The 15,155-nt window shown below is 36.2% G+C and overlaps 1 protein-coding gene across 23 annotated transcripts in view; it reads right to left on the bottom strand.

The window, feature by feature from the left end:
- The window catches only part of FoxP (forkhead box transcription factor P), a 1,320,908-nt gene that overhangs the window by 530,547 nt on the left and 775,206 nt on the right, over positions 1 to 15,155 (bottom strand). For all 23 annotated transcript variants that reach the window (XR_014131897.1, XM_081762611.1, XM_081762608.1 and 20 more), the window contains one exon: positions 2,266 to 2,385. Coding sequence is in view for 22 of the 23 variants with exons in the window: in XM_081762611.1 (XP_081618737.1) it covers positions 2,266 to 2,385 (120 nt within the window). In the remaining variant the exon portion in view is untranslated. The remainder of the gene's footprint in view (positions 1 to 2,265; positions 2,386 to 15,155) is intronic.

Raw genomic sequence — 15,155 nt, forward strand, 5'->3', positions numbered from 1 at the left:
ACTATTTGAGGTTATTGGCGTCTGAACTACATCTGTGTTTCCCGATTTGTCCTGGGAAAATATGATCGGATGAAAACTGCCTTTCTAAACTCCGAATATTGACTTCCTTTTGTCGAGAAAAACAATTTATCGGGCTGTTTTGTGATTCATCATTAAAATGATCTTTTCTTTGTTACCGTTACTGGACTTTGGGTTTCAGTCTAAGGTTATTTATCCAGATATTCTCCAAAGAGCTGTGAGACATTTGCTCCCATTTGCCACTACGTATCTGTATGAGACAACATTTTATCATCTATTATCCACATTTATAACAAAATTGCCTTGTCATAAATAACACATTCAGTGTTGTAACATTGTAATTCATCACTTCATTTCTATGATATTTAAAATATATTTATTTTTATTTCATAGGGAGCCGCAGAGAGTTAGCAGTTCCTACATCAGAAATATTGGGAAATTCTGTATTAGTGGAATATCACAAATAATACCAACAAGGTGTTTCCTCACAAAAAGTTGTTCTACACAAGGCGAACTTAACTTCTATGCATCACCATTCCAAAACAAAATGTAGGGATACTTCATGCAGCTAGTGGTGAAAGAAATGTACCAGCAGTCCTATTCTCGTTGGTAATGTAATAGCTTTAAATGAAAAACGAATCATGTTTATCTAGCTGATAAACGGAAAGAGGCAATTTGAATCAAATACATACAATAAAAAGTATGGTCAATTTAATAACTTGTGATCATTGATGAGTCATTTAAATTGTATGAAGGACATGACTTGAATGCAACACATCCACTGCCATTCATTTCAGCTTAGTTCACCTACCAAGGTAACTGAATCTTAAACCATAGCTCAGACGATAGAAACAGGAGAAATTAGTGCGTGTTCATTTGCCTTATTGAGCCAATATTAGGCCAGTATACGAATACAGCCATAGTACAATAGCATTATTTTCCAACAATATTATTGTACAATAGCAATGACACAACATTATTTACCGCTTGTATGTTACGCAATTTCACTGGAGTTGGCGGCCAAGTGTTGCGGTAACTGTTACCATAAATAAAATTAATATACACGTCTCAACAGTTTCTACAAGTATTTTGTTGACAGTTGCTTTCTTTACTTCTAACATAGAATATTCAGCATTATACGTAAGTTTTATGGCAGAAAGATATTAATACAATGAATGACACTTTGAAACATCAGAAGGAAGGTAACTTTGTTGTATATATAAAAAAAAAAATCTTAGTCATTTTGGCCACACCGACAGTATGCTATCTGTGAAGCTGTACACGGATCGTTTCCTAAGACACCATTGACTATTTCTTCAACTTCCGGAGCCACGCCTTTCTCCAGCTGTGGAGGTATGTGACCCCCTACATGGTCTACACGCGAGTATGTGAGCGCATGTATAAACGCACTAGTAAGCATTCACCTGTCAGTATGCCAAGTTGTTTCAATAAGGCAGTGTAACTGGCAACAACAGCTGAAGAGACTGCTGTCTTGTTCAATGGAACAAATTTTTGGTCCTGCCTACGCGAGCCCTTCTGATCCACCTGACGTTTCATCCTTCTTCCCTGGATGATCTACGAACAGATGCGAGGTTGCATCATTCCTTTATTGCCAAACAGGTACGGTTCATGCTGCTATAGTTTTACTTATTGTACATTTATAGCTCGCATTCATCTTGACTTTATTTATCACGACTAATCACTAGTGCTTTGAATCACCTACAAGCGACAGAAAGAAAGATCACGGAGCTGAATGGGCCAGAAGATATAATGAAATGAAACGTATTCATTGATCAAAGGAAAGAAAACATGTACCATAAGATAAACCAGTTAACAGAAGAAACAAGCTTACTAATCTATAAGTTTTGCTAACCTCTATGAATGACAAATAACTGTTGCATTAGTTCAACCAATCCTCTGCTGCAGTCCTTTAATCAGTCTTTTATATACTGCCACAAATTTGAAATATACTACGGTGGTAGTTGCATTTTTTCCTCTAAACATTACATTTAAATACTTCTTACACTAGACATGATTATTTTCTGTTCAAGATATCTCGTAACAATAAGAAAAGTTGCAGATAATAATTGAATTTCAAACAGACAGAAGAATAGCATTTACGTTGCTAAGATGGTATTCGCTTTCATACATTCTTGCGTTCCAAATCTGCAACAGTATTAGAAAATCTTGCATTGATGAACGATATTCCTTCCAACCAGAGTGTACATAAATAGAAGATGCTCCTACCTGTTCATGGTCTTCGTAGTCAAGATTCCCATTAGGCGTGGTTGCTGCCGACGGACGCTGAGAAGTCGACAAATTGATGGCACCGTCTCCGTCTGTTTCATGGTCCATCATGCCATCGTCCTGAAATAACATTAGTTGTATCTTAGTGTTAAGTACTTCAAAAGGTTAAGGTTCAGTATGTAAACACGTGCATACGTACATCAGCATGAAATAAAATCCAAAAGTCTAATTCATATACAGAATACCTTTTCGTAAAAAAAAAAAAAAAAAAAAAAAAAAAAAAAACCAGCGGTATGCAAATCTTATTACTGATGGGAATATTTAGCAATGAAGAAGCTTTCCTACTTTCGAGCGAAGAAAGGAGAGAAGGAAGTATGGTGGTATTAAAACAAATAATGAATTCGAGATTTCAACGGATTTCTACGTTTCATGGCCTATAGATAACGAAAAAGTGATTTCTCGACATCTGTCCGTCTGTTCTTCCATTCGACTTGCACACTAGCCTAAAGGCCATACCGTTCAATGTATCTCAACCACATTTAAAACTTAAGGTTTTTGTGTGATTCTCTAGGAGAGTCCGAGATTTTTCTTACCCCTAAGAATAAGGGTAGTTTATTAAAGAGTAAAAAATTTTTAAAAAAATGTAATTTTCACAAAACAGCTCTAACGATTTTATTTATATTTTATAAATTATTATTTTTTCTCTCAAAAACAAACTATCATTTGGTATAAATAATTTATCTGAGAAAAATCGAGAAGGCATACTTGTTCTTGAAGTTTCTTTCTTCTGGACCATGTTCTCAAAACCGACTGGAACAATTTTTTTCATATATCATGGCATGACTCATTTGTCTTGAAAAATCTACGAGGGGTAGTTTATTCTTGGGGTGAATTTTTTTCGGACGATTTTCTCAAAAACGACTCAGGCAGTTTCGTTCGTATTTAACAAATATATAATTAGTTAATAACTATATAATGTTGTGTAAATTGAACCCGGGTATCCAACGTCAAAGGCAAGTACGCTAACCGCTTAGCCGCGAAGGAGCTCGCGACGCAGAAAAAGAGGAAAAAAGAGAAAAGAAAGAAATAAAGAAAATAAATCAACTTCATCTTCACGGATGTGGTGAAATTATTCCCTTGGTGTACGGTGAATACCTCCACTTCGTTTTTTTTTTAATAAGGTCAATGATAACTATCGTAAAAAATGACCCAATATGTTGCATATTTTTGGTGGGTTTCACAACAATCTTCTCTAGTTGGATTTCAAATTAATCGACAACAGAAGAGTGTACTCCCTTAAAAAAAATAAATAAATAAATAAATAAATAAATAATTATTCCATTTTGATACACTATGATGCATATGTTTATTCAGGCTCTTACATAAGCCCTAATATTCTAATTGAAGTGAGTCGAAATGAATTGTTTAAAACGATCCGATCCACTGAAAATACACTGCTGCGTATGAAAATTGCAACACCTAGAAAGATCTATGCTAGAACAATGATATTTACTCCAGGGATTAGGTACATGACAAAACACAAATGATTAGATTTATAGAACTGTACATCACATGTGATATTGAAAAATCAGTATCGTGTGAATCCACAACGTGATGAGATCAGCGCCTCTATACGTCCTGGCATGGAATCAAGAGGGTACTGGATGTCTGGGGGATATTCTGCCACGCGGTTTGTACGCGAGTCCACAAGGCATCAACATTTGCCAATGGTGAACCGTGACGAAGAATTTTTCGTGTAACTACTCTATATCCCTGATATGCTCGATTCGCGACATTCCAGGCGACCGGGCAGGCCAGCAAAGTAGTGATACCTAGTATTCTGTGAAGAAAGCTTGCACATTCCTCGCTACATGTGGCATGGCATTTTCCAGTTGAAGTATGGCGTCTAGAGTTGCCTGTAGTTAGTGCATCACCCCGGGCTCTGAAACCTCACCAATATACAGGTTGTTGTTCAGATTGCCCTGGATAGTATAAGTTGCGATCGCATGTTGTAACCAATGCACTCCACACCATCACAGTGTGCGTTTATCCGCCATGACGCTCAATCATGCAAGCTGTCAGATTGTGCTCACCACGGTAGTGTCGTACGAAACCACCACATTTGCCATTCAGCACGCCAGTCACGGTGTTTGCGTGTCCAAATCATTCTGTTGTGTTTGTAGTTTCTGGTCAAGGAGAGCCGTCGCAACAGTATGCTAGCTACCAGCCCAGCCTTCAGCAAACGACGTCGAACAGTCTATGCAGACATGACAACGCCCGTGACTGTGCTCCAACATGAGTTAACACTGTAGCTGCCGCTGTCCGGTTCGTCATGGCCATCCGGACAAAGTGTCTATCATCCCGTGTTATGGTCACATTGCGTGATCCAGTTCCTGATCGTCGCTTTACACGACCGTATTCTGTCCACTACTTCCACACACCCATCACTGTCGTTGCAGCATGTCCTGTACGAGCAACAATTTCGCGGTACGACAACCTGCTTCCCGCTGACCTAACATTCTGCCCGTTCGAACTCATTCAACTGCGTATATTGCGCCCTTTGACGTCGACGAGGCATACTGGCACTTGCTTATGTGTTTACACTTCGATTGACCACTATCCGCTGCCTCCCTGCGACATGCACTGACCTTGTGTCGTGCCACTCCGATCTCAGACGAGAGGGCGCTGCCCGCCATACATGGACGCCACCTGTCTGAAATTTTAATAACTTTCTCCTACAACATCCTTACACATAGCCCCTAGGTTTGGATTCATTCGGGCTATTCGTTTTGGGTGCTGCAATTTTCATAAACAGAAGTGTATTGATAAGAATAATGCTGTGTAAGTACTCTTGTGTAAGGTTATGTAAAACATTTTTCATGTTTTAAAATCAATCTTAAGGTTGTGTAAAACATTGTTCATGTTTTAAAATCAATATTCAAAGAAAAAGGTAACCTCATTCTTATGTCAAATGATGAATCAGACGGAAGAGTGTTCGCATTTTACACACCAAAAAATATCAGAGTATTGTGACCAAAACCTGATTTTTGTTCTTTTTTTTCCTTTTATTGTTCCTTGCCCTCATACTGTTTTGTTAATTTAGTGTTACTTGTTTGTTATTGCCACGATAATATTCTTTTCATTCTATATTCTTTATCAAAGAAAAAACTTCAAGGTATAAAAAAAAGAGCATACAGTACCACATTTCTCTTCCTAGGACGTATTAATTGTATTAATGTTAATGGGAAAAGTAATCTGGGTTTCCGGACATTTTTGTTCACGAACAGTGTTACGAAACGAACCAGGTAATGCGAGGGTCTACTGCACTGCAAGCAATAAGAGCTATTACTATACTATCATTATATAGCTCTAAAAGCCAGACGCTCCCAACCGGTGTGTCGCGCAGTCTCATAGATTTGTGTTGCATCCTAGAATTTAGTGAACCAATTAGTTAGAATCCATTTTGAGACTGACTGTACCAGTCTACCACTTCAACGGGAGCAACAGTACCAAGTGTCCAGTGCACTACTTTATAAAAACTATAGCCTTACGCTGTTATCAGTGGCGTACGCAAAGGGGTTTTGGGGTTTTAACTCCCTTGAGAAAGATATTATGGAAAAATAAATATTTACTATATCAAAATATGTATAAATAACCATGCGTGTTCTGAAAATATGAGATTGAGTACATGAATCCGCTCCCTCAACGTAACTCGACTTATGCTACTATTATAATTCACATTATTTTAATGAATATCAAACAAGTGTGTCGCGATGTCGTATAAGCATAAAGTGCGTTATCAGTCAAAGAGATTGGGAGCCACTGCTATAAAACCTTCGTTAATTCAGAAATTTTTACACTGTTTGCTATTATTTTGGAGCAAGAAGTCGTTGGCTTCTCTTCAGTCTGTGACTGTGTTATGCCAATTGTAACAAGTATCACGCCTTGTATCATTGAAAGCCATCAACAAACAAGTGCACGGACTAAGGGAGAAAACTGATTCTAGCTCGTGTGACCATATTTAAAGTGGAATGATACGTTAGCAATATCAAGGATGACCATAAGTCCAAATTAATAGGAATTGTTCTGTTTTGACAACGCAAAATATTGTCCTGATTAAAAAGAAAATGAAACGAAATCTTTAAGTTTTACGTCCCACGGTTATGCCGGTTAGGCTAAAGGAGACGGTGATGATGAGTAATGAATGAAATGGTGGAATGAAGAAAGTGGGAGGAAACGGGAGAACCCCGAGAAAACCCACGCACACGGTGTTTGTCCACCACAAAGTTCACTTGGCGGGGGCTGGGATCGAACCCGGGACCCCAAGCACCAGAGGTGAACGCTCTACCACTGAGCCACCGCGGTCCCCTGATTAAAAAGAATATAGTGATATCCGATACAGAGTATTGTAATTTCAAAACACTATAATTAAATGTTATTACAGGCTAATATAGCTATATGTTTATTATATAACACTGCTTTGTTATGCTTTCAATTGCCAGGGGCGGATTCGGGGGGGGGATCGGGGCGAGTGCGGGGGGGGAGTGCGTCTGTGTTCTTTTAGCTATTGATATTATGCAACACCCCACGTATTAATTATGTAACAGGTAAGAATCAATTCACAGTGTGAAACTACATTAGACTTTCAAACTATACAAATTCAATACTCAAACTTGAAGTAGTGCATCTATAACTACTGGTTGCAGTAGAGGAATAAGATTGAAGACAGAACATGTTCCTCGCACGCTAAATCCGTATAAAAAGCCATTACTTGTTATATCTCACTGTCCCTGTTCTACGGTGATAAAGATTGAAACAAAAAAAAAAAGTTTATTTCAACCACTTCTGGTTTGAATAGAGGCTTAAGGCAGGAGATAGAATCTGCTCCTGGGAGACTGAATCGATTGTGAAAACCTGCTAGGTTGATATCTTTTACTGCTCTTGTTCTACGGAAATCAGTATTGAAACCGAAAATAATAGTAAATTTGAACCACTTCCGGTTTTGGTATAATGTTGTGGATAGTCATGATGTTGCCTGGAGATACTGAACTGTTTGCAAAAAGAAAAAAAAAGTTTATTGCTATGAAGTATGCTTATCGTTCTTATTTGTCGATAAACGTTGAAACCGGAAATGACTAATTTAACCACTTCCGGTTTGAATAGAGCTTTAATGCAGGAGATGAAATAGATTTTTTTCGGATCCTAAATTGATTGCGAAAAACTGTGTCTACAGTTTTTTGCTCTAAGGAAATCTGTACTGAAACAGGAAGGAAAAGTAAACTTGAACCACTTCTGGTTTTAATAGAGTGTTGTGGATAATCATGTTATATTTTTCTTTTCGGAGACGATGAAACGTTTGCAAAAGAACGTTTCTCGCTGTCTGTTCCCGTTTTCGTTCTGTGGCGATAAACGTTGAAATTGGAAATGGCTAATTTTAACCACTTTCGGTTTGAATAGAAGATGAACGAAGCACATGTAACCTGTTCTTGGTATGTTGATTCAATTTAAAAAGAGCTCCTCCGTGGCTAAGCGGTTAGCGTACGCGCCTTTGGCGTGGGAGACCCGGGTTCGATTCCCGGCGGGAGCTCATGTGGTTCGGATTCCACGTTAATCAGTAGGTCCACGTCTCATATAGCCTCGCTGCTGAAAGGGACGCTAAACTAAAATCAACTCAACTCAATTTTAAAAAAAGGTATCTTCATAGCATTTACCACTTTTACTGTACGGAAATCAGTATTGAAACCAAAAATGATAGTAAATTTAAACCATTCCTTTTTTCAGGGTGGTTGTGGATAGTCGTGGTATGTTGCCTCGAAACTCTGAATTGTCAGAAAAGAAAGAAAAAAAAAGCACTTCTCACTATCTGTTATCATTTTCGTTCTATGGCGATAAACGTTGAAAGAGAAAATGGCCCATTTGGATCACTTCCGGTTTCAATATAGGGTTAACGGAGGAAATGAAACCTATTCCTCTAATGCTGAATCGATTACTAGAAATAGATTCTCGATATGTCTTATCGTTTGTCCTCGGATACCTGTACACAGACGTAAGGACAGACGGACAAAGCGGTTCTATACAACTTCCGACACTTATGCATATCACAGTTTGGAAGTCTAATAATTAAAAAATGGCAATTGTGGTATAATTATTTCGAGGTTCATGTTTAGATAAGAGGTAAATCAAAAGATACTAGAGATTCCAAATTTTAAATTAGCAAGTCTGGATATATCTGTTTTACAATGAACACCTCACTCTGGTACTAAACGGTTAATAATTATGATTGCTTGTTGGTTAAATGTGAAGTTACGAACAATTGGAAACTCAGATAAACTTTTTTTTTTTTTTTTTAACAATGTGAGTCGAAGAATGTATTTCATGAAATTCTAACATTGGCTTTATGGATTTACGATTGTGTTATATCTCTTTTAACATTATATGCAGGAAAATGCTAGTGCATCTTGTGTTGTGTGGTTTAAGCCCCTCGTGGCTTTTGCTCTTAATAATTTTCTACTTGTGGTTATTTTCCTAAACTAGGCCTAATGAGTCAGAATCTAAAGGTGAAGAAATCATGGGCTATATCTTAATCGGGAACAAAAGCAAACAAAAGGAGAAGTTATTTAAATTTTCGTCTCCTTACACGTCAACTAAAAAATCTATAATTGAGAAAATTGGGTATAAACCGGAGAAAGTGGTTGGGCCACTGTGAAGTTGTCCCAGCAACTTTTGCTATGCCTTAACTTTTCAAAAAAAACAGCACTATTTCTGGATATCGGGCACTAATTCTACTACGTCGGCATTAAGTTTTACACACACACACACACACAAATCGTTTTGGAGAAATTCGTTGGACCAACTTCACAAAAGTAATGAATTCAATCAATATCCAGCCTTTCAGTATTATAGTTGGTTTGATACGAAAACTTGTAATCCGATATCAAAAGAATAAGGCGTTATTTCTAATCAGGTTTCAAGTCAGACATATTAAATCTCCCTGTACGTAAATAAATAAATAAATAAGTTATACATGCCTTCTTTCTAGGGGAATGAGCAACCCCCGTTATACCATCAATATGCAGTTTCACATAGATCATATTGCATACAATACGAACATGTTAGTCATCGGCTAATAAAATTTTCTTAAAACATATAATCAATTTTATCTTGATCAGGATGGATTAGTGATTAGGCCAGTATAGGTTTAAGTGAGCACAACTCACCAAAGGCCATATTTGGCGCTATTCCTGATCAAATTACGACCTGGTACTGTCCACTTGAGTAGATTCGAATCCACACTGCTTATCAGCTACGTATGAGTTGAGATCTGACTTGAAGGATTATTCACTCCAGTTGAGTAGGTTTTAATATCCGCGAACTAATTGAATACAGCCTATGCTACTGATTTCTGTCACATCAAATTATCAGTGAAATCAATAACTTGTTTGAGACTAAAACTGAAAGAATCTAACAAAATAACATTTAGAAGTAAAGATCAACTGAAAGAAAGAGTTACGAATAAAATCAAGAATAAATTATACAATATAATCATTCACACATTCGCATACACTGAACAGAGAGAAAAAAAAAAGAGGAAGCAGAAGTTGAACGGGATAAAACAGGTTTTAATGAAAAGTGTTGCTCTTACAAAAGCTAGTTATAAAATTGCAATTATATTTCTTCCCAGGAAGAAGAAAGAAAGAAAAAAAGCACTAGATGTGCTGATGATATGCTTCTCATTAAATGGTCTCTTTGCTGGTTAGTTCTGTTATCGCATTGCTCATCTGAATTCCTGCTCAATTGGACTGACTGAGCAGCATTAAGCCATTTTCATAAGCGTGACTCTGTTTCCGTTTTGCAATTAGCTGTGCGATCTCAATTCCAAGTGAATGAGAAAGTAATGAGCACAGATTTCAGAACGGAATTGCACTCATTAACAAATATATACGGTTTGTAAACGAATTTTAAGAAAGAATTGCTGCTACAAAACTAACATATTTTAAGTAACAAATCTGTGAGAAAGAAATTTGGTTTGAAAAGAAACACTTATTTTGATTTTTTTTTTTTTCATTCTAGGTTTATAGGTGGTTATCACGTAATCCCCAAGCGTATTTGTGTTGCTTGAAAGCTCCTACTACATTTTCACTTCACTGAAAATCCAACAGATGGCATGACGATAGCAAGCACGTGTTTCGAGCTTGTACACATTCACAGGACAAAACAGCCAACAGCGTTGCCGACACCCCTGTTTATTTCATTTTCTCCACTTCCTCTTCATATTTTATGTGTAGCTGTTTGGTTTTGTTTCCTCGATTTATTAAAAATGTTAAAGGAAAGTGAATGAATCTCTGTGACAACAAATTATTTTTAAAAAGAAAAAGAAAATACTATAAACGAAAAGAGAATCAATTCAATTTTTAAGACAATTATCCTCAAAGTCTATTGGTATCATATACAAATCGCGCACCTATGATATGCAGATAAGTTCCAAATAATTCCCGAAACTAAAGTGTTCATGACATTTTCACCAAAGAAATTTTAAGCCTATTCCGATATTGAAAAAGTATAACTTAATATCAGCTTCCGTTGGGTTGATATTCAGCAACGAATGATCTTTCTCTACAAATTAACTGGCAACTCTGAAACAGCAACAACGACGAGTGAGTGGCTAACCAATACTACTTCATCCAACTTTCAAACACAACCTCTCTTTCATCCCTAGCCTTCCTCAACTGTGTCTTCCTTTTTTTCTTTCTTTTTTAACTCATAGAACGATATTCACTTAAGGTAGTCCTCAAAATTTAAATGGGACATACAAGTAAGAAAGAAAAGAAACAATACTGTGGCCTGCTATGTCAAACAAATACACCGTACATTTCCTAAATCTTACGTCTTTTATTATTATTATTATTATTATTATTATTATTATTATTATTATTATTATTATTATTATTATTATTATTATTATTATTTTCTTTGAGCTACACATTCGTTCTAGGGAGACATGCTAATACTGATCACTTGTTTCGTTTCCGAAGATGTAATTCGGTTCTACTCAAAAACTGTCACGCAAATACGCTTAAGTTCTGAGATTGATTACAAGAATCAGAACATTTTAGCAAGTACAAGTAAGTACAGTATTTCATTTTATTGTTTTCATGAAACTTTCACCACATAGATCTAGATTGAAGAAGTTCAATTTACTTATTTGATCGGTAGAGAAGATCTGGATTTGACTTCTATTGCGAGCCTTTCTTAACTGTTTTCATAGGCTCCCCACAATAACACTAACTACAGTGGGTAAGGAGAGAGGGCCTTAAGAGTACCGTTCGATCACAGTCAAGATTCCTTCAATTCTCAGAAGGAGCCCTGCCACTCTAGGTGATTGAAATAATCAGGAGACACACGATAGTATCGTCAAACTACATAAGAGAACCTTTATTTTTCATATTTTTAATTTATTTGGAGGGCGTTATTCTTAAAATATTGCGAACTAATATTCTAGTAGGCTACAAAATATTATACATTAAAATACGTATTTAGTGAATTCGATTCGTCATTTAGAAACATGAAACATAATTTAGTGACGTATTAGGCAACCGTTGATTCCAAAATAGTTCCTCATTTTACATTGCAATCCAGTGGCGCACCTCTTCGTATACCCTGGGGCTGCGGTGGCTCAGTGATAGAGCGTTCACCTCTGGTGAATGGGGTCGTTGGTTTGATCCCAGCTCGCACCAAGTGAACTTTCTGGTGGATAAATACCGTGTTGGGGAGGTTTTCTCGGGGTTCTCCCGTTTCCTCTTGCCTTCTTCACTCCACTATTTTTATTCATTTCTCATCATCACTGCCTCCTTTAGCCTAGCCGACATAATCGTGGGACGTAAAACTTAAAGATGTCATTTCATTTCTTCGTGAACTTCATATACTACACGATTCCCCCTTGCATTGCGCTAGTTGGTTAGACTTCTTTTGCGATTTCAGATGCAGAATTGAATTTTCGATACTTTAATAATAATAATAATAATAATAATAATAATAATAATAATAATAATAATAATAATAATAATAATAATAATAATAATAATAATAATAATATCTTCAATTCATATTTCTTTCTAGCAAAACTTCAGCGCAGTATTTCTTTCTTTCCCTTGTTTCTACCAGCTTTGTTCTTAATGAAACCGCAATTGAAGGGCTTAGAAGGGATGAAACTGGTATGTAACACATTGTTCATTTAAATGAAATTGTGATTGTCTTTATTAGTGTATCTCTATACATATTATAAATTTTTATCTATTCATCCCGATAGAGGATCACTTAATTGATGTGTTGTTTAGCAATAATATCACATAACATTTTCATCCACTACCAGAACATATTTTCTACATTAAAAAAAAAAATGTAATATGGCACATACTCTAGCTTACTAATTCTTACTCAATAGTTATTTCATGTTTGTACGGTATTTAGAACCTCTTTATTGCATCACTCTTTATATTTGTAACTATTCATTTATTTATCTTTGTGAGTAGCTTACGCCCTCTTGCTCGCGATTCGTCCTCCTCTAAGGTTAGAAACTAGTTGCAATCTATAGCAGGTATTACTAGAAACTCTCTTTCACTGTTGGAAAAGTGGAAAACGGATCCTGTTCTATATAATATCATTCCGAAAGATACAATACATTGTAACACCTTGATGCCTGCAACTCTCTCCTAGAAAGTTGTTAGCGTTTCCGTCTTTAGTACGGGAAATTCTGGTTTGATTATCAGTGCGAGTACATGCGACTTGAAACCCAGGCTATAATGTAGGTCCGTCTCATATAGTCACAGTGCTGGGATAGGACACTAAACTCCAAATCGGACAATCAAACTAAATATTCTCTTGGCATCAACCTACATATAATATACCAGACGCTCGGAAGACAAAGGAAACATCTGAAACCGTAGTTTCCGGAAGTGATATGTGAAATCCTGGGACAATTTATTTTACTTTGATACGTTGTACTTTTGAAATCATGAAAGAGATGTTTTTCTGTTTTCATATCTGTCTTACCGTTTCAAAATTTCCGGGGTTGCAACAGACTTTATGGACACGTTTAAAGATTTTAATAAAAATGAGATAAGTGCTGCCCCCAGCGGAATGCATGAGATCTCCCCAATTTTGGTGTCCGGTTTGGATCTTATCTCGACCCAAGCTTTCATGAAATATATACACTACTCCCACTTTGTGAGTTCAGGTTCAAGTACATCCCGGGTACGTCAAGTATTTTACTTATGAAGATAGATATCAGACAAAGATTTGTGATCGTTGACCTGCCTGCAACAAAGCCATGTTGTGATTCCGATATAGATGGCTGTACGTGTGTTATTATCCGCTGGTATAAGATTGTTACATACATTTCAGCAAAGGCGGTTAAGATTCAGATGCGTCTATAGTACTTAATTTCTATTTTGTTATTCGATTTCGGAATAGGTGAAACTCCTGCTGTTTTCCACTCATTTGTAAATTGTCTAGATTTAATTGGCGGGTTAGATATGATGTTCAATGGTATTAGGAAGTGATATATACAACCCTTTAGAATATAGCCTGAGATTTCATCAGGACCTACCACTCTTCTGCATGTCATCGTTTTTATTATATTAACAATTATCTGCATTTCTATTGGTGATACGTGTAATATAGTATACCGTTGTCTACCCAGACTGACTGTCCTGTTGTATTGTCTTTACTTTTGCTATATACAGACCGAAATTAGTCAGCGAACTCCTTAGTGATTTCGTCATTATTGGTTATTTCTTTATTGTTATTAGATAATAATTCAGCATTTAAATGGTGTATCTTACTTTTTTAGAGAATTCCATAATTCAGGTGGATTTTTTCTAAGGATGATTCGGACACTAATGCAGAATTCTTATTCGCATTGCACACCTCATTTTTGATTTCTCTATGTAATCTGTTAAACTCAATTAATGACGTATTTCACGTAATAAATGAAATTGACGATTTTTTGAAGGTGTAAAACCAGTAAAATCGAAGTAATCGAAGATCATGAACGTTTTTACGTAACAACAAATAAATAAGGTCGATACTCGTCCACTTGATTTTGTATGTTAGTTTATTGTATGTGGTATTGTTACTTAAATATGTTCCCTATAGTACATCTGGCTTTGTTTAAGTGCGATCAAATGCCGTTTGTTTGTTTCTTTGTGGTATTATGTTGCGCATGTAATGTGGTACCTTAGAGATACAGTAATGTTTAATCCATGTTATTTTCTCGTATACTGTAGTTTTCTCTTCGCCTAATTGTATATATATATATATATATATATATATATATATATATATATATATATATATATATATATATATATATATATATATATATATAGGAAGTTTGGATAATCCGATTTTTTCATGTCGCTTGAACTTCTATTATTAATGGTAATTAGTGAAAGGTTTATAGAAAAAGTTAAATAGGTGAGGTAGATGTTGTATTTATTAATCTAGAAAAGGCTTTCGATCACGTGGATTAGGAATTGTTGTTGGGAGTTCTAAATAAGGTTGGGTTGGAATGGAAAGATCGAGGACTCATAAGAAACTTATATATGAACGAACAAGCAAGTGTTAGAAGAGGGAAGGAAATGACAGAGCAGAGTGCGGTTGGAAGTGGAGTTCGACAGGGATACTGTCTGCTTACATTATTTATCTAGAAGAGACAGTGTAAAGTGGCCTAGATAGTGAAAAGGGTGTTTCGGTAGAAGGTCGAATGAATAGGTGTATACGTTTGCAGATGATATGGCGCTTGTTGCGGAATCAGAAAAGGAAATCGATAAAATGTTAGAAAACTTGAAGAGGGGCTGTGCAGAATATAGGATTAAAATAAATGTTAGAAA

The sequence above is a fragment of the Thermobia domestica genome, chromosome 6, assembly GCF_964235325.1.
Source record: "Thermobia domestica chromosome 6, izTheDome1.hap1.1, whole genome shotgun sequence".
NCBI lineage: Eukaryota > Metazoa > Arthropoda > Insecta > Zygentoma > Lepismatidae > Thermobia > Thermobia domestica.